The following is a 19,935-nucleotide window of genomic DNA, read 5'->3' as shown; positions in this document are numbered from 1 at the left end:
GCCATCAACTAATCTGCACCCAAAATTAACTAGGAAACTATTTACTTGTGCAGAAAAGCAATTTCAAGGAGACAGGGTTGCAAACAGAGTAATATGTGGTAAATTCTCAAATATTTTGTTTCTCAGTTGCAGAGAAAACCAGGCCTTCGTTTGCTACAATCTCATGTATTATCCGTATGCCATTTTTTAGTACCGTAAGAAAACCGTTGTTTTCTGAACTGCTCCTGTATAATTTCCCCTGCTAGGATCTTTTTAACACATATATTGTTCACCCTCAGTATTAAATTCTGAAAGTTAGTAGTTTGCTGCTGTGTTGTTGAGCATTAAGCATCTGTCTCTATCAAACTCCACATTTAAAGCAGGGAGAGTTTCGTTTCGTTGACATTAATTTAAGACAGAACAAAACAAAGGCCCAGATGTTACTTGAGAATTTACAGTATAAGGGGTCTTAATGAATGTCATATAAATAAACAGAAAGGCACAGTAATGGAAGTGTCTGCAGACCAATGAGGAGAACCGGGCAGCAAGCGCAGGCAATACTGAAAGAGATATTGGAGTGAATGTATGTGGATGCACATCTGTATTTATAGATATATGCATGTATGCATGTCCAAAACAATCTATGTGTGGGTATGATGGAGTACAACACAAAGTGCATGGGTGTATTTAAAGTGTAATATGTGTATCATCTCCACCTGAATAACAGAGACCGTTTCCATTGCCCTGCTCCTCGCCATATTCATTATTGTTTGAGGTCTCCAAGTGTCGTCCGTAACAGACACTGATCGGTGACTGTAGCCGTGGTGTGGAGGTCTCCCCTCTATATGAGGCGTACCCAGTGGGGCTCCCATCTGGGTACAAAGATGCAGAGGAGTGACCCCCGTGCCAACACCCCCTCCGTCCCCGCAACGAGGAGCTTCGTTCAGGCACATTTGGCAGCAGTTCAGCCAGGATTCTCCTCAGGATGCTATCATCTGGTGCCCCAGCATTTCTGTGGCCTCTCTCTGCTTGAATGTGCTCATATATGTCTCTCAAGGCTGCATCGAGTGCTTCATAAATGGCCTGCTTGGACTTGGGTCTGCTACCTCGACCTCCGCCGCCACTGCTTCTTCTAGAGGTAGGTGGTGAGCCCTTTTTCCTGCGGAAAGGCACTGGGCTGACTAGGAAGGCCAGCTTGGACATCGCTTGCTGTGACTGTGAGCTCTGGATTTGGGAATGGCTGCTGCGGCTCTGCTGTGAAGGTCTCTGGTGCTCCTGCCGCGCTCGTTCTCTCTCATGGCGAAGCATGGTGGTGAAACGGGTGTATGAGGCTGGGCAGCGGCCTTTGCAGGTGCTGATGAGGTGGCGGTGTTGGTAGCCCTGGGTCTGGCTTAGACTTTGGTGACCAGAATGATGGTGGTGATGATGGTGGTGATGACGGAGGTGGTGATGGTGAAGGGTGGAAGAGCCGTATAGGCTCTCAGAGGAGGTTAGTGAGCAATGGTCAAAGTCACTCTCACTGCAAAATGAGGAGCCCTCCACCTGGATGAAATCACTGAGGTCAGAGGCAACAGCGTCTTGTTCACTGTCTGAATAGTCGGGGTTGGCTTGTGGACTTCGGGGAACTGGAGGAGCAGGAAAGGAGCGGCCACGGCCAGGTTCTGGCCCAACACGAGGCTGGCCCTCTGGCGGGCTACGAGGCCGATGCAAGTGATCCATGGTATGAGATGCGGTTCCACTGTTGCCATTGTTGTCTTCCTCTAGTAAAGATTCTATAGAAAAACGGCGTTTTGGAAAACTGGGTGTGCCACCACCACCACTGCTAGCTCGAGATGACGAGCCGCCTGGTGTGGTGGTGCCTGATGGCACTTCACTATCGCCCAAGTTTGGCATTGATTTGGACTTCTGAATAAGACGCTCATATTCAGAAATGCGGTTTGGCACCATATCGCGTGGCACTTCCACACCCCAAGAGGGTGTCCAAGTAGAGAGGCGATGCCGATGCAGGTGAGGCTGGCGCTCTAGTTCCAGGATGCGAGCACGGACCGAGCGGATGACTTCAGATGGGATGAGGTGAGCTCGATCAATCTGATGCATTTTACGATAGAGCTGGAGAAAGCCCGGTGAATCATGAGCCCGTCGACGGTGGAGCCGAGGCAGTGAACGAGTGGAGGCTGAGGCTGTCGAGGGAATCCCGTCACACACCAATGACCCAGCACTTTCTGAGCGGGTCGCATTGCGCCCACCTGAGCCAGAATGTCCATCATTGAGTAAGTCGTCGCAACTCCGTGACTTGAGCTTGCCAGGGGAGGGTGGCACCTCCTCTGTGCTCCATGTCTCAGCATCGCGATGTTTTACCTGCCAGCTGTTCTTAAAACAGGCAGACTGTTTTGAGGAAGAGCTGCCTTCCTGGTTGGCGTCCTCGTAGCAATGGACAGGGTCAGGAGGGACAGGGGGCAGTAAGGGCTGCTGATAAGGACCTGAGGAGGTCAAACTGTTTGAATACATGTTGCATGCGTCCCCACCTTTCAGTTGTCCAATAAAGAGCAGCGTGGTGAGAGAGAAGAAGGAGGAAAGCAGGTTAAGCAATAATGCCCAGCAAAAGATTGCAAGAGCTGGGGAGAGGGAGATTTATTAGGAGAGAAAAGGGTAGAAAAAATGACACGATTGCTTTTTTTCTTCAGACTGCCACCAATCGATGAACTTACAGACACCACATTGTAAAAAACGTGATGTGATAAGTACAGTACTCATGTCTGACCAGGAAAAAGAGAAGGAAATAGAAAAACAGAGAGGCAGAAAAAATTACCAGGAGTAAATGCTATGCTTCTGTACATGTCTGTGTACCTTTGGCTCTTGAGGGTGAGGATGGTGAGGAACGAATGACAGGTTTCCTTAAGCTGCTGCTAGGTCTGTAGGCATCCACTGGTTTAGGGGAAGTAGCAGCTCTGCTCTGAGACTGGGCATTCACTTGGGAACTTGATGGCTCAGACTTCCTTCTCTTCCTGTAGTCACTGGCAGCACTACAACACAAACATCAATGACAACTGCTTTCAGAACACTGTACACTAGCGAATACACTTTGCAGAGGGCAAATTAAATGTGGGCTCTATGAATATCTTTTACTATGTTTCAAGTGTCATGAGCATTTACAAATTAGAAAAAAATCTATCAAATTATACGCAAGCAAATTGTCTATTTAATCTTTTCTAAACCTTGCTGGGTCAAATGAACAGGGACATGAATAATAAACATTCTGTTACTGCTGAACAATATATAGATATTTTTGTTTTTAATAGTAATTTATGGCTACAGGAGAATGTCAGATCATGAAATCCTTGAATACATCTTAAGTGTATCCACAAGCATCTTAACAAAATCTGCCAATTAACCTTGAGTTGGAGTAACTTTTCTGATTCAAAAGACTTAAAATCCCTGTAATGGATTTCTATTCAGAACAAACACGCTTTAATGTCCCTCACATGAATTACAGGGCTTATTCATCACATCCCTATTCTGCCCTTTCTTTTCAACAAGGAAAATGCGACTGAACAAGCAGGCCACTGGTGAAAGGGAACGGGAGAGCGGAGGAGGAGGGGGGCTGAGGGAAGGATAGGAGGTGAAGGGCAGAATCAATAGGTTGACTGGGTTAATTTATTCTGGCTCAGCTAGTGAGAAGGAGAAGCAAAGCGTCCTGTCATTAGGGACAAAAGCAAATAAAGACCAACACTAATCCTTGCAAGTCATTATTAATAGCAGACATGGGATATTTGCACCAGAGACAAGGCAAGAAAGAGCAGAGTTTTGATACTGTGCTGAATCACAACAAGGACGGCTGCTGTTAAGAGGATGGGGGAGGGGGATGGAGCTGATGCAGAGGAAAATAAAAGAAACAGCAGTTACCTTGCAGGTCTCTCCGGAGGCTTGTCAGCAGGAGCGATGTGCAGAGATGTCTGAAATTGGGCAGACAACAAAAGACAAAAGTGAGCGCCGTGCGAACAAAGACGCGAGGCAGAGCAGCTTACAATGCACAGCCTGCATGCGGTTGTTGCTGTGCCACACTCAAAACACTCCCCCTGCGTAAGGTGCGATAGATGCTGGTTCCACATGGCACACCTGACCAAGAAGAGGCCTATTGGTGTACACGCTGAAGAGAAATTTCTGCTCTCTTTTAGGCTGCTCCTGGATGATGGCAAAGGTGATGTATCGGAAGACGCTATAAGCTTGGCTCAGGGGGCAAATGTTGCCCTGCAAAACCTGGCATGGATCATGTGGATCTGGGTCTCAGCAGTAAAAAAAAAAAAAAAAAAGTCCAATATCCCTAATCGCTAAAGTGAAGTGCAAAAATGCTAACCATCAATTCCAATCACACAATAATGCTGGAAACATAAAAAAGATTTCCAGAATTTCTTTATTTTTAGCTAAAAAAAGAGGGCTATCTCAATCTTAATTTCACAAGAAAAAAGATTAAAGCAGAAAATGATTTTAAAAATCTTGCATCTTCAATCTATACAGCACATTCAGCAGATTTTCATGCAATCCAAAGTGAACAGATGAATAGCATTATAAGACTGTAAGTTACAAAGGCTTTACAATGCAGCATCTTTCATTAAATGACTGGCATGCTGATAAGAAACCCCCCTGCATTAATTTTGGCAATTACATTTTAACTCTTACATCATATAATCTAGATTTGGATTCCTGTGATTGGTTAGAAATTGTGAAATTAACCACACAACTGGAACACTCATGAATGTGAGATTACCTCAATGCGCTGGCGAGCGGAGATGTCTGGATTATAATCCAGCCGTTTTTTAGGAGGCTTGAGCCCCAAGCAGCAGCAGTAGTGAGCAGGAAAGGGAGGAGAAGAGGAGGAGGAGGAAGAGGAGGAAGGTGAAGATGAGGTGAAGGAGGAGAAGCAGTGGTGACATCATGGGGAGAAACCAAAAAACAAAAAAAAGAAACGTGGAGAAAGTGACACCCGTTAGAGAATCTGAGTAACCAGAGATGGACTAGATCACAAGTATCGCACATGTGCTTTACTTGTACAATGGACACATGTGCACTCACTCAGTACACGCTAACAAACTGACAAACACGCACACAGCTACACATTCTAATGTCAACTATTGATGCTTTGTTCTTACAATGATCTCAGTGTAAAATTAAAACTACAGGTCGGCAACGCTAAAATAAACTTGGCTTCCTACATCAACCTTATTACCACAAACACATACTCACAAATGCACTCATGTACCGCACACACATGCAGAGCGTAAGAACAAGCTGTAAGCCACGTGAAGCACAAGCCGCAGTGTTGAGTATTTGAGAGTGCAACAAACTGCACAATCAAATGCAGTGATTTAGTATTTTACTAGTGCAGATAAATTAGTGTTCAATCGCTCAGTCAAAATAAATTGTGACTTGTCACCTTAATTTCACTCAAACACTGAACATACTGTGAGATTCTGTCCCGGCTGGATCAGTCAGTGCATGTAGGAAACCACCTACATCTAAGGGCTTATTCAGTGATGTGAAACATTTAAAATATTGCGGGTATAAATTTCAATACACAGCTGAACGTGGCTTTGAGATGACAAAAAGTCACACCAGCTCCATATGTGAAATTTTCACCTGAACATTTCAAATAAGCCCAGAAAGTCATCACCCGATGTCATGCGCTAGCATGGACAGAGGCATGCCCTCATGATACTTGGTAAATCAGTCAGGTTGGGGTAATTTGATCTCACATACGTGGCTAGAGGCAATCCCTGCACTAAACCACAAGGACATAATTACCACCTACTTCCAGCAGAGGGTGCTACAGCATTTAGTTTATAGACACGCAGAGCATTCCTCCACACTACCAGCATAGGAGATTAAAAAAACAATACTAGCAGGCATGAATAAATGATCAGATGAATAAACACATTAAATACCGGTCATTGCATCTGCTCTGATGTTGAAGAAACTGCACAGACAGTTTCTTACAACGATGGCTACAGAAAAAGGATAAAATGTATGAAGAGAAAACTAATTTATTGCATATTTATTGATATGTCTGTGTAGATTCTCATCCAGGTGATGGTAACCCAAAGTGCTTCAGTAGAAGGCAAAATAGCTTCTCCTTTTTGATTCTTCAAGACATTTCAAACTTCTGAACTAAAGAAACCTCTTCAATGAGTCTCTGAGAACCGAAAAGAGAAGTCCACTTGCCTTCTACTGAAGCACTTTGGATATTTATTGATGTTGTGATAAAGTGATTAACTGTTCTGTGTAGTTTCGTCAGGCTGGAAGTCAGGTCATGGAAAAAAATCTGGAGCATGCTGCCTTTTAAAACACTATTCCCGTAATTTTTTTGGACAAGATCCGAAAATGACCCAAGTGAATAAAAGGTTTGTGTATAAACATTTCAGTGCCTGCTAGTCACCAGACCAAAAACCCCAGCCACACAGAGACATACCACAACCTGTCACAAGGGTGCACGTGGGGAGAGGGGGAAGTCACAGCACCAAACAAGTACCACATGCCCAAACAGCTAGCCCCACCCGGCCTAATGGTGGAGACATTTAAAAAAAGTCATGGGTGGGGTGGAGAAAGTGGGTGTATGCCTACGGCAGGGTTGTGGTTGGGGGAATAGCTAGGCCCTGACTTACCGGCCGCCCAAACTCCAGCTCGGAAAAGAACTTATACCAAGGCTCGTTCTCTAAATCTATGTCATCATAGGTCTGAGAAAGCATGACAGTGACAGAGAGAGGAAGTAGAAAAAGACAGAAGAAAGGAAGTGTGGAAAAGAGTCACACACAAAGAGAGACATGGACCTCATGGTTAGGAATGGGCAAAGGTGGCACAGGGAGATGGGCACAGAATGAACCAGGATGAAGATTTAGACTGGCTCATGGGAACAAAACCGATGATGCAGAACCCACTCACAATGAAACTTTCACTTCCACAGTACAGCATGGTACCACCGTCAGCCAGCCAAGTGCCACACTCTAGTCCAAATGGGGTTCAGGCAAAGTGTCAAATATTTTATTAATCATAACTGTAAAATACCTCATCGGGATAAACATAGTGACCATGCTTTAGCTGCAGCTGTGTGCTTTTATAAATAACTTAGAAGAGAAACAAAACACGAGAAGACAGCACCATGAACCATTTCATTGTATTTCATATTTTTGAGTGAAGAACATGAATGTATTCTGTTTTTTCTAACATCTGTTAAATCATTTTGTTTTTCTTCTATATTTTAATGTCTTTTTCCTGTACATGTTGCATAAAATACTGCAACCTGTCCTGTTGTTGAGTGGTGCTGAACAAATAAACTTGTCTTGTCACGACACAAATCTGTTATTTTATCCTCCTGGAGTCAATGTCTCACAATGTAGATATTTGTAAACGTGGATTTCCTAATGTTTTATCTGATTTCAGAGATTTCCCTGCTGACACACAGTGTCGCCTTACTAAATGTTAAATATTACTGCATGTCCTGCAATACTCTGCATGCACGACAGGGACATGTTGGACAAACTGCCTTCAGAAAGTGGAAGGTCATCTCTGCTGATATCACGATAGATAAAAACATCCTGTTCTTCCTTTGTGTCACAGAGAGAAGACTTTTCATATGAGATTATCCTGCAGCAAACTGGGATGTTAAGTATTTTCATGCAGCAAAAAGACACTGGCTCGCACTGTGCAGCAAGTACATCATCTACTCTTTCCCGTTTTAAGCTGTAACAGCTTTATCAACTTGATTCCATTTACACACAGTCAACAGGCTTATTTTCAAAAATTTTTTACTATTTTTACTTTATATGTCAGAGTGTTTTAGCACTCCGTCTGCTCTTTCTAACCCTATTCCTACATGAAGATAGAGTGAAATGCTGCAAGGAGATGTTTCGTAGGTGTTGTAGTGTTACATCTTGGAGAATATAGCTTTCAGAAAGATGAGTCACCCTGTTATAAAGTGAGGTCTGGAGCAGACACCGCCAACCACACAATTACAATCGACAGACGCACAACAAAAACCTAAAGAACAAGAGGGCTAGAAAAAGTATTTTTGCTCATATTCGTCCAAACAGTCACTTCGCCACTGAACAGGATGCTTTAGGGGGACATTTCTTACCTTGGTTAATGGAGAGAAAAAGGTAGTGAACAGACAGCAGATTAGTCTGCGTGGGTACACTACAGCTTTCTCCTTTTTATTGCCTCTGTCTATCAGGAACTGACTCATGCATTATTGCCCTGGGAGCACTTTCTGCAGTCATCGCATTAAATATCCTCTGAAACCTTCACAAAAAGCTTCTTTTGCAAAGGCTCCTCATATGTAACACGTTAATTATTATTCTGTCTTTATCTGTGATACCGAATGTCTATTATTTTCTGTAAAGCCATTTTCTCTGCTGTCTGCCTTGTCATTCACCCCACACAAGCAGCCAGTAAAGTCACTGGAGGATGCAGCACTGGAAACACTCACATCTTAATGCCCACACGTCTCTGACAGAAAGAGCGCCGTGCAAAAAGCCATAATATACCAGCATAGTAATGACAACCAGACTAACAAGTAAAAAAGGTACACACTTTTGTGACTATTTTCTCAATTCAACCACCCAGTTATTTCTGTCGCCTCATTTCTGCAGTGTTATTGCACATAATGTCTAATATTGAGCTGTTTTTCTCTTCAGGAATAGGTCTTCTATTCAGCAGTAACAGAATGAATCTTTCAGTGAACAACAATATGCACCACAACAATGCAATTGTAACTAATCCAACTATCCTATCTAATGAATTTAACCATTTAACCAAATAAAGAAATAAATAATAAAAAATAAAACAAAGAAATCACTTCACCTGTCATCTGTTCTCACACGAGTGTAGAACCAACAACAGAAACACTTTTCAATTGATTTTAAAGAGGAAAAATGTCAGAATTCAGTCAATACAAGTGCAACAGCAGTTTTCAGTAATACTTACTGGTCTTTCCTGCTCCAAAATGGAGGACTTCCCAGGCTCATACTCAAAAATACTCTTGGGCTCTGCACGATACTTTCGCGTATCAACTTTCCTGTCAGGAGGACCCCATTCATTCCTGGTGCATGGAAAAAAAAACCAAATATTAGTTGGATACTTTGCTAGCTCAATTAATTTCTGAATTTGAAAATTTAACCCTCCCTTCGTTTCTCAAGAACAGAAATTATGTTTCAGGGTCATGTTTAATTATCCAAAAATTCCCCATAAACACTGTTTATATCTCATTATTTACTCCATTACATATCATTTCTAGCAATATTTAGTGCAATGGTGTTCTTTACCTCTCATAGATCATGGTTCAATAAGGATAATTCACTTGATTTTCACACAAAATGCTTTTTAATACTTTTTGTAATGTACACTGGAAAGATTTACATTACACTGATTTGCTTAAATTTTATTTTACATTTTGATTTTTTTTTTTCTTTTCATGGAGTGATGATAAATCAACACGAGACGCCTCTTCAGTTCAGGGTGGGTTTTCAAATTGTGAAATGAACCATTTTATATGTTGATTACATTTATTAAGCCAAACAGAAGATGTTTCGTACCAAATAATAACTTTTAACATTTTTTGTTAGATTTTTGTTAGTGTAAAATGGGTCAGTTTGACCTGCAACATAACAGGACGGTGAGGGGGGCTCATAATTGACATTTAAACAAACAAAAAAAAATCCTATTTATTAGTGTATACACAGTGAAAACAAGGGTTCAATTTTGTTTTACTTGTAATTATTAAGAGTCAGTATTTCATTAGCTGGGCATAAGCTGCACATTTCACATGGCAAAATACTCTTTACAATGAGGAACAACAACAACCTCCTGGCAGTAAGGCAGCCCTGATGTCGTTTTTTTTTTTTTTTTTTTTTTTAAATCAGTGAAATAGCAACTTTAACTTTAAACTTTAATCTTTGCTTGGCTCAACATGATTGTAAATGGTTTAAAGAAGTACAAATAAGTGAGTATTTTCTCCCCCTTATAGCAGAATGATGATAAGATGCTGTGCTGCAGAATGGTCTCATTATGTCTCATTAAGAGTGAGGGGAAATGCAGTTCATCTTACATGTCTGTTGAATCCTTCTCATTGGCCCTCAGCTGGAGGAGGGATGGCATGGGTGGAGGTGGTGGGGGTACAGGGGATGGCGAAGGCTCCTGAGACCCCAGATGCCCTCCATTGTCCGAGGGGCTCTTAGATAGAGGCCTGTAGGTGTGTGTGCGAGGAGCTGGGTGGGCCATGGTGGTGCCGGAGGACAGGCTGTAGTCATCTGTTAGGGACAGGATGGAGGAAACATTGGAGGAAGAAGTAAGCCAGAAAGGAGGAAACATGTGGGTTGTGAAGAAATGACTTATCGTATGAAACACAAGCGAGAGTAGGTCTCACCGTTGTTAATCACAGCATATGCTGCACTGTATGTGTCAGAATAGTCATCATCTGAAGAAGAAAGCACAAAGATTTATTGTGATACATACACAAGGACACTTTGTAGTACAGAGAATACAGGTTTGTCCTCAGAACAGCATATTTAGTCAGCTTATGAAACACATAATTATAAAGTAATTTTAAATACTGTTCATTTTTCACACCAGAAAGCGTAAAAATCACATAAGAAACATAAATCCCTCCTTCTTTGCCCATCCACAAGTCCAGCATGTTCCAAAAATCTGCTTTTCCAATACAGAATGTGTCTTTTTGACCTTTAAATGCAAAAATTTTTAGAGCCACCTTTCGGTTTTACAGTGGAAAATACTGAAGATAGATTTTAGATTTTACCGAAGTTCTGCATTATAAGTCAACTAGAAAATGTGAATATGTGATAACCATGGGAATTCTCTGACATGCATACCAAGCCCATCAAAAGCCTTTAGATGTTTTTTTGGGCACACATAATGATGGAATAGTCTGTGTATGTGAGAATGTGTGTGTGTTTGTATGTGCTGTTGTGGAAGAAGCCTGAGCAGTTTAGAACAAACAAGCCTTGTACTGATTGTGTGATTCTGTCAAGCCTACAAAATTAGAGCAGATTTCCCAGGACAGCGCTGTGTCCATCAGAGATTTCGCTCCGTTCCTCCTCCTCCGCTGCAGACTCTCCTGCCTGCATCTAATGAGTTCTGGCTCTGGGGTTGTTTGGGTCTTTTGGTCTAATAAGAACTGGCATGCACAGGCACACAAAGATACACACACGCGTACAAGCAGCATGCATAAATAACCAATTCCACTCAAAATGTCCAATAATCAAATCACAACACATAATGGGACATTTCAGTCTTACAGTGCACTCCGGTGCAGCCTTACCTGCTTTGTGAACTTTGTGAATCTGCTTAAACATAGTTTTGTACCAATCCTTAGGCCGATCCACCGTCTGTGAAGAAAGAAATAACCATAAAGATAAAGACTACAGCTCAAGATAGAAACTGTAAAGGATTCCCACTGTTTTATAGGACATCAATGAGTTGAGAAAACACACTCAGCCTTTGTCGCCATGTTTCACTCTCAGAAAGTTCAACTTATCACAGTGATACGTGGATAAATAATCTACAAGGATTCATTCATTATATTTGGAGATACTCTATGATTTTCATGTTCAGTCAAAAGAAAACAACTTGAAATAGAAATGATGTTTTTCTTATCAGGCAAACGATCGGATCAAGAATTATTAGAAATTAGAAATATTATAAGACTACAGAATTTTATATATCTTAGTAAGATTTATAATCAATTCAGTCACTATAACTGAACGAGAAACAAATCCCAATCGTGAATGTCGAGGGTCTAACGCTTCTTATCCTACACATGTAGGTGGTAAAATAAAGTTACAATCCTATGTCCCTTTTTGAATTGTTCATTTATCTGTTGTTAGATGCTAATTATATGTAATTTACAATCAAAATTGTAGTTTTTTTTTGTATAACATGAAAGTACTTTGATGAGTCATCCAGAACTACAACACGTATGCACAAAAAGAATGTTTTGGAGTCCATATTGCTCCATAATTTCTAGAACACGCCTCTTTTGAGCAGTTCAATCAATGCTAAAACATTTGATTTAAATCTCTCAGACAAATATATCTTATTACAAGTAATTAACATATTGTGGGAAATTGGGAACAGTACTAATGCTTTAAGTGGTCTTTAGCTTCAGTGCAACTCAGCACATTTATTATTATTATTGCTATTTTTATTTTAGCTTAGTACCTTGTAATTTTGCATTACAGTTTTGCAGTCCTCTCTTTAAAAATTACTTTTGGAAGTCATCATGACCAGATCAAGGTCTAACTGAATTGCTTTTCTTGTAATCGTTTGATAGTACGTCATATTTTTGAGACATGGATAGCCACATAAGGCTGATGAATGCAATGCAATGCATACAAATTTTTGTGTTATTTTGTTAGTCTATTATATTGCGTACTAACAACAAACAAGTGAAAAAAACAGGATGCAACATCTTTTAAAAACATCTGAATTTTAACATACTAAATGGCCACATTATGCAAACATATAGCCTAAATAACCCTAAAGCCAGTAACCTGATGAACTACTATGGCAGTTTCTTTTGGTGTGATACTCTCAGACATCAACTTCAACAGGTTTGGTTTTCACTATTCAGGTGTAGAAGCCATGTTGCTACAAAACCAAAGCAGAGGCTCCCGTTGCGGTGCCCAGGAGGAACCCTGGTATGTGTGTCTTTGTATAAACAGTATAGATGTAACAGCTACTTCAAAAAAGACTTAATCCTGTCTTTATTCAGTCGCACTAAACACGGTGTCTGGACTCTGGTCAGAGAAGAGGCAGTTTGGCTCCACAGTGAAGGAGTGTGTGTGACTGTGCATGTAGCATTGGCACAGCAAAGAGACGGGCCAATTACCGTTTCACTCTCCACGGTTACCAAAAAGAGTGGCCACAAAAATGTTTGTCTGCTGACAACAAGGAGCATCTGTTTTTCTTCTTTCCTGCTTTTTTCCCCCCTCTTTTCAACTTTTCTCTTTGGTTTTATTGCTCGTCTCACATTCCGCCTGTTTTCCTTTCTCTCATTCTGTAGTTTAGCATGCCTGCCTTTAAATGCTGCTCTCCCATTAACGGACAGCTAACATGAAGAGTTAATACATGAAAAGCCTTAATAGTGGTAACACACTGGCACACACACTTTCACAAGTAATCAGCGAGGCCCTCACAGCACTAAGGCAAAGACCTTGACAAGCTCATTTTTATAACTAGCACACAGAGGAAGAATAAAAGATACTGAGATAGTGAGAGAGAAAGGGCTTTTAACATGGGGTCAAAAGCTGCTGAAAGTAATCTCTCTTGTGGACCTGATCACATATCAAGACAGTAGAAATGAGTCAAAAGACACTTACATGCTACATTATAGCACCTAATTGAAGCAGTCTGTCCAAATCTATGCATTTAGCTCCATGTGTGATTGACCTCACCGTGCGGATGGCAATAGGGATGCCTGACTCGTCCACAGGGCCGATGCCTTCATAATGGGGAGCTTTAATGACAGAAACCTTCTTTTCTTCTTCTGAGAAGCGGGCAATGGGCACAGTGCTGCTAACACTGGTGTGGCCGGACACCATGGACTCTCTGGTGACTGATTCGCTGCCCTCTAGAAACAAGAAGAAAGAGGAGAGAGAAGAGACAGACGTGTCAGTTACTCCCCAAAACATGTCCTCCATAGCTGGATGATTCTGTCTTGTAAATAAATGTTCCCCAACCACTGTGTCGTGGACCGGTACCAGGCTGTGGATCATTTGATACCAGGTAGCACAGACAGAATAAAAATTCTGTGTTTTTTATTTTAGATCCAGCAGAGTCTACACAGCGTTTTATTCTGAAAAAATGTGTCACTTCCATCTGTGCTTGTTTCCCCCACGTCACTTTGTCAGTTTTCACGCCTGGCCTTCAAATGAAGCCGTCAATCTAACCCCTGTCCAAATTAATAAAAAAAACTAATGTCTCTGGAGAGCTTCTCTGGGAAGCAGGAGAGGCTGAGAGGGGAGTAAAATACATATTTAGCAACAAAAAGTAATTTTATTCATTTAGGAAGCTTTTTAAAATTAAAAACAACAACAACAAAAGATTATTAGTTGATATGTGCACCATGACTGGTCCACAGAAAATTGTCTTGCTTGAAACCAGTCCATGGTGCAAAAAAGGTTGGAGACCGCTGTCCTAAATAATATACATATCATATTTTGCAAATTTTACTAAGCCTGTTGACTATAAACAAATATATACCCCAAAGATCCTTTAACTCTTTTACAGATACGAGAAATCACGATTAAACAAAATAATATCAATACCAATACCAACCATCAATAGCTTGAGATGTGCTTCATAGTTTTTTACATTCTATAAATTCTATGCAACTTCAGAGCAGAATATGCCAATATGGTATACAGCTGACAGAGGTTTATTTGTTTCTTTGACTGTAGGTCATGCGCCAAGCCCAGCTGCAGTTCTGATTCTCATTTAGAATGACTGCAATTTTATAAATCAATTATTTGCCTGATTTCATGCCACACGCTTTCTGTGTTTAGAATGAAACCAAACAGTGCATCTTTTTACAGTGCAGCAATTACTTCACTAATTGTGTATTTGAGTGCATTTTAGCATGTCCCAGTGAGTGGTGACAACACCAAAAGAACTGCTGGCAGATGTCCAGGTGACCTTGGTGTAAACAAAGAGGAGCGACTCACCTGAACTCCTGCTCTGTCTCTGGAACCCAGTGTGGAGTGAGGCCGGGGGTGGAGGATAGGATGGAGGGGACAGGGGCCTCTGTGGATGGCTAGCACTTCCATTCATAGCGTGAGAGAGGACCTGGCCCTAGAGTAACCCACAAGGCAAAAACAAGAGCAGTTAGACACAACTAATCACAATTACAGCAAAATGTACATTAAAAAACAATCTAAAACATTAGAACCAAAGCGTAAATATAAACGATTAGTGCCAACAGAATGATTAGTTCTATAAATCCAACATTAGTCACTATACTGCTATAAGCATTTGTAGGGGTAGGTGAACCAGGTCTGATATAGGAATGGATGGATATGTATATTTGATCTGATATGATTCACAGGAGGTGCTGAATCTGAAGTGACTGTACAATGTGAGAACAGTTAGTGAAGGAAAGGGGCACTTAATGAACCAATTCACTTCAAAACAGACAGAAAAGACAAAAACAGCAATAGCAAATAGAAAACTCTTTCACATTCACCTACATCTCATCATAAATTAGTGGACGTGAACTCTTGACATTAACAAGACAGTGGACATGATATGTTTAGAATGGGAGGCTCTTCTGTGAAATGCTCTCCCATTCAACATGACGCAGGAAGAAATTATTTCATCTGACAAAAGGATAAAAAAAAAAAAAAAAAGAAAAAACAGCAAACAATGCATTTTCATTTTAAGGCTTGCATGTTCACACCAAAGAGTCATGGAGGGTCAACTTAAAACCAATGACTACCTCAAAAAAAAAAAAGTTAAAGCAAAAATTAAAATGGTTCACTTCATAAAATACACTTGTGCGCTATTTACCGTGTACATGATCGCATGCTCTTGGAACAAAATGCATAATCGAGTATCAGCAAGTAGATTAATGCTGTTTTATTTGATTATGATGCTAAGCTAACAAACTAAAACTAGGGCTTGAGGCTGAGTCATTTCAAAAGTCTGATGTTGCTCTTGTAGATGCAGAATTTCTAGATTAGAGATGCAACCAGACTAATTAGCATCTTTGTAAGTGAGGATCTGTGACAGAACAACATCATGCTCAGGATATTCCTCATTAAATGGCACTGATGGAAAATGCAAGTCTCAAGGCTTGCATTCAACAGTGACAATGGGCAATATTTATTGGGACCTAATTTAATGGCAAATGTCAGATGAAAGAATGCAACCTTAAGTGAATATCCAGTTTTAATATCAGTCTCATATATCTGGGAGCACAACATGCACATGCAAAATTCATGCCATAACCTAGATTGTTTATTTTTCCAGGTCCCTTACATCTATTCCCAAGGTCACTACAGTTGTGACGCATGTTACACTTTTAAAAATGAAAACAACAACAACAAAACAGAAATCCATATTCCCCTGCAAGAGTTCAGTCTTTTAAGATGCTAATAGTCTGCAGCTAATGGCTTTCACCAGGGTACTTGTGCTGCCAGCTGACTGGAAAAATACTGTATGACATCATGAATTTTTGATATGAACTGGCCTTAAGAGACAGCTTAATTGCACAGGACTGCAAGAAAAAAGGCATAACAAAGAGAAACACAGACAGGCACACGGAGTTGTAATGAGTACAGACACATCAACATAATAAGGGAACAACGTGGACAGGACTTAATTTTGGTAACTAACAGGTAGGGTGTAGTCGATGGTTAGTGAAAGTTAAAATTTGGTAGTAATCACACACTTTGTGGAGGATTGGTTCAGCCATCCAAATGAATGGAGGGAGGGTGGGAACCATTTGTTCTTGATAATGATGTGTGTTACAGAGGTGACTTGTTTGGATAATTACGTTAGTGACAGTGGCTGCTGCAGCAGTGGAGGCCACAGAAGTTGTTAGCACATCATCAGGGCCAGCAGTGGAAGTGTAGGCAGAGACATGGCTGAGAGTGGGCGATGGTGTGGGTGAGGCGCCAGGTGAGTCCAGGCTACAGATCTGCAGCTCGTCCAGCAGACCCGCCGTGGATGACGAGTAGTGGCTGAGAGCCGACACAGTCACGGGGGAGGCCGAGGGTGACACGCAGCCACCGATGCTCACACTGCTGACTGCGGTAAGGCTCGGCCCACTGACCGCACCAGCTGTGACGCCACCTCCGGTAGGAACGTACGGGGTGGGCGACAGGGCCTTGGGCATTAGGCCAGACAGGTAGTCGAGTGATTCTGAGCTGTGGCAGCGATAGGGGGAGTGCCGTGCTGTGGGGTCAGGGGAGGAAGGCCCCTGGTGTTGGAATGAGAGGGAGTTGATATGAAAAGGAGGAAAGGAGGAGAGTGCTTATTGATATCACTTATTAGCCACGTTGTCAAAAGGGTTGTGTGGAAGCAACATGTGAGCCTAACAGACGGTGAAATGCAAACTGTCATGAGGCTGCAGCATCATCTTCTGAAACATGCTTAATACTGCGAATTGAAGAGGCTCAGTTAGTTCAAACTCTGTGGAAGGGAACAAATTATACGGACAGTAAATGTGGTATACAATAGATTAAAAACTTGGTTATCACACATACAGTACAAGTGCACACAATTGTAGAATCACATTTGGTTGGTTGGACAGCAGTATCAGGTCTAACAAACCAAAGGAAAACACACACAAGTAGCATATAATGTGCATCAAAATACTTGTGCCCACTGTCTCAAGGAATGCCAGTGTCAGACTGTCAGACTCAACACAGCAGAAAAACAGCAATTTTAGCACTTTCGGAATCTCAATTTAGCACAACCCAGCTACAGTGTCTTCACTGTTTCTTCAGTTAATGATGCCAACTGTTATGATGCAGCTGCTGTGTAACACTTTACTCACTCGATGTCACCAAAACATAAACCCAGTGATTGCATTGCAGTGACCTTTCTGTATTTCGTTTAGTCTTTACAGTATGTAGTCAGTAATGTACCAACAGTTCTGCAGGGGACGGTCTTGGTGGAACTGCAGGAGGAGGCTTTGTCGTCTCCACCTGGGATGGAGCTGGAGTTTGATTTGGAGCTTGGTCTGGCAGCTTGGGTTCAACTCTGGTGGTCTTTTTCTGATTCTCTGTGCCCAGGTGGACAGAAAGTGAAGCCGTCTGTGTCGGGGGTTGAGGGAGGATGGGACCGCTTTGTGGAGGTGGGGAAGCAGGTGGAAGGGAAGCTTTGTTCTGGGTCTTAGGTTTGGGATCAGCATAAAAGTTGAGGTGAGCAGGTGGGTCAGGGATGGTGACGGGGGTTAGTGTAAGGGAGGACACCTTACGTTGCTGTGTATTTGTGGTGGCAGATGCACTGAGGTTGCTAATATCATTTGGGACAGTGGACTGATTTAACTGCCGGACTGGGTTTGCACTGGTCTCTGAGTATGAGTAAGAAGATGTGCTCCTAACAGTGTAGGACTCTTTTAAAACTGCTTTCTCATTCTTAGTGAATGTTTGCATTCCGGGACTCAAATCATTAGCCAGGGCAATGAGGGAGCTGTAATCTGGTGGGTTAGTGCCAGTGGGCGAGAAGTGAAAACTCTCTCTCCTGGGGGGCGGCAATGGTAGAGGATTGATTTCCTTGTTAGCCAATTAGAAAGCGGCAGCCAATGTAAGTTCAAACAACAAAAACAAGAAACATCATCAGCACAAAGCTTGATATCATGAAGCTGCACCAAATATATGTCTGGGAAAACAGCATGGTTCTGGCTAAACTATCTGCAATTATGAAGGTTTGTTGCATCATTTAAATAACCTTTACCCACAGAGACTTTTAACAAGTCAAGATTACAGCACAACATGATATAATTCTTTTAATTAAAGTACAAGTACCAGTAAAACTGAAAAAAACATGCTAAATGTCTAGCTCTATTAGGCTATTATGTATTATATTTTACCTGGGTGGGTGACTTTTTGTCCTGAAGGTTGGGTCTGACACTGCGGAAGCCTTTGGCAGCAAGAGATGAGCTGCTGGCATCTCCATTCTTAAGGCCGTCTGTTGCACTGCGTGACCGCCAAGAATCTGCAGATAAATTTAATAATGTTGACATCATGTCCTGCAGCGTGTTTTGATTAAGTTTTCTGGTGGCATACGGGATGTTTCATAGCATCTTTGTCTTGTGCAAGAAGAAAACAGAAGAAAAATGATTCTCCACCAGCAGTCACCAAACAAAGCGGGGACTTACCCAAGTCTGATGAGTGAGAATCACTCCCTGGAGAACAGAGGAGACACAGCAGTAATAAGTGACATGACTGGATGTGTTGTCATATTAATCCCTGGAACAAACTTCAATATAACTGCATCAGAGTACATTTAAAGAAGCTCTCATCTCAAAATACTTGTGAAGATGTGACAGAGACATGCTCTGAGATGTAATTTTCGCATAGACAAAAGGAAGAGACAGAGGTGTAGGAAAGAACACAGAACAGAAAACTAATTGCTTAAGGATTATTATGTGCTCTTAACCTGAAACCAACAAGACAGACAACTTCAACCTAGCAATTACCAAGATCTATTTCTGCTTCAGTTTAAATAACTAATTTTTCCTCCTATATACTACAGGTTGCCAAAACATTTTCTCCTGAAACTGTAGCTTTTTTTTTTTTTTTTTTTTTTTTAAAACAAGAAAACTAATTCTGGGTGTCAATTTAATGCAGCTGATCAATAAACTAAAACTGAAAACAGACAGACTTCTACAAGACAACAATCTAAATCAGAGCAGCAAATTCACAGAAAACCACTTCAGGAAATGTAAACAGGAGAAACTTTTGTAAAAGGCCCCTCACAGTTACCAACATAAACATCACTGAAAATATGCAGGTCGATTTTAAACATGGAGGTCATGCAAGATAAGCCAAACATGTCTCAGATCTTGATGTGAGCTTCAAGTAAGAGCAAATCAATGATGCAAAAACTCTTAGCTGGTTACAAAAAGTGTTTGCAAATGGTAATATGTGCCAAAGTGGAGTCCTGATGTAGTTTGGTGCCCAACTACTGCACATTCCACAATTACTCTTGACTAATTTGTCTTTGTTCAAGTTCATGGAATAAAAAGCTACAGCACAATAACATTAACAAACAGGCTATTTTATGTGTGTTCACTGGAGGGGATGTATTTGCTTCTTTTAACTTCAAAAAATAACTAAGCACGTAGTTAACTCTGAGCTTTCCAAACATCTGGAACCAAATATTTAGTAAATCAACTTTGACTTGGATTGCATTAAGCTGAACCACTGAAGAATTAAGCAGCACTGG

The 19,935-nt window shown here is 41.4% G+C and overlaps 1 protein-coding gene across 17 annotated transcripts in view; it reads right to left on the bottom strand.

Annotated features, from left to right (window-relative positions):
* sorbs2a (sorbin and SH3 domain containing 2a) overlaps positions 1-19,935 on the bottom strand; it is a 72,489-nt gene that overhangs the window by 11,582 nt on the left and 40,972 nt on the right. For 11 of the 17 annotated variants that reach the window (XM_055010244.1, XM_035957944.2, XM_055010243.1 and 8 more), the window contains 14 exons: positions 18,866-18,892; positions 18,578-18,702; positions 17,631-18,260; positions 14,706-14,832; positions 13,437-13,612; positions 11,303-11,369; positions 10,391-10,441; positions 10,073-10,274; positions 8,953-9,067; positions 6,636-6,707; positions 4,745-4,801; positions 3,883-3,932; positions 2,827-3,002; positions 696-2,504 (listed from right to left, as the gene is read on the bottom strand). In XM_055010244.1, coding sequence (XP_054866219.1) covers positions 696-2,504; positions 2,827-3,002; positions 3,883-3,932; positions 4,745-4,801; positions 6,636-6,707; positions 8,953-9,067; positions 10,073-10,274; positions 10,391-10,441; positions 11,303-11,369; positions 13,437-13,612; positions 14,706-14,832; positions 17,631-18,260; positions 18,578-18,702; positions 18,866-18,892 — 3,684 coding nt within the window. Of the gene's footprint in view, positions 1-695; positions 2,505-2,826; positions 3,003-3,882; positions 3,933-4,744; positions 4,802-6,635; positions 6,708-8,952; positions 9,068-10,072; positions 10,275-10,390; positions 10,442-11,302; positions 11,370-13,436; positions 13,613-14,705; positions 14,833-16,534; positions 16,961-17,630; positions 18,261-18,577; positions 18,703-18,865; positions 18,893-19,935 lie in introns of all 17 variants that reach the window. The other 6 variants (XM_055010252.1, XM_055010253.1, XM_055010249.1 and 3 more) reach the window with 5 other exon arrangements.

This window comes from Amphiprion ocellaris, chromosome 4, assembly GCF_022539595.1.
Source record: "Amphiprion ocellaris isolate individual 3 ecotype Okinawa chromosome 4, ASM2253959v1, whole genome shotgun sequence".
Taxonomy (NCBI): Eukaryota; Metazoa; Chordata; class Actinopteri; family Pomacentridae; genus Amphiprion; species Amphiprion ocellaris.
Note: the sequence above shows the minus strand (reverse complement) of the source record. Positions and strands in the feature narration are given on the sequence as shown.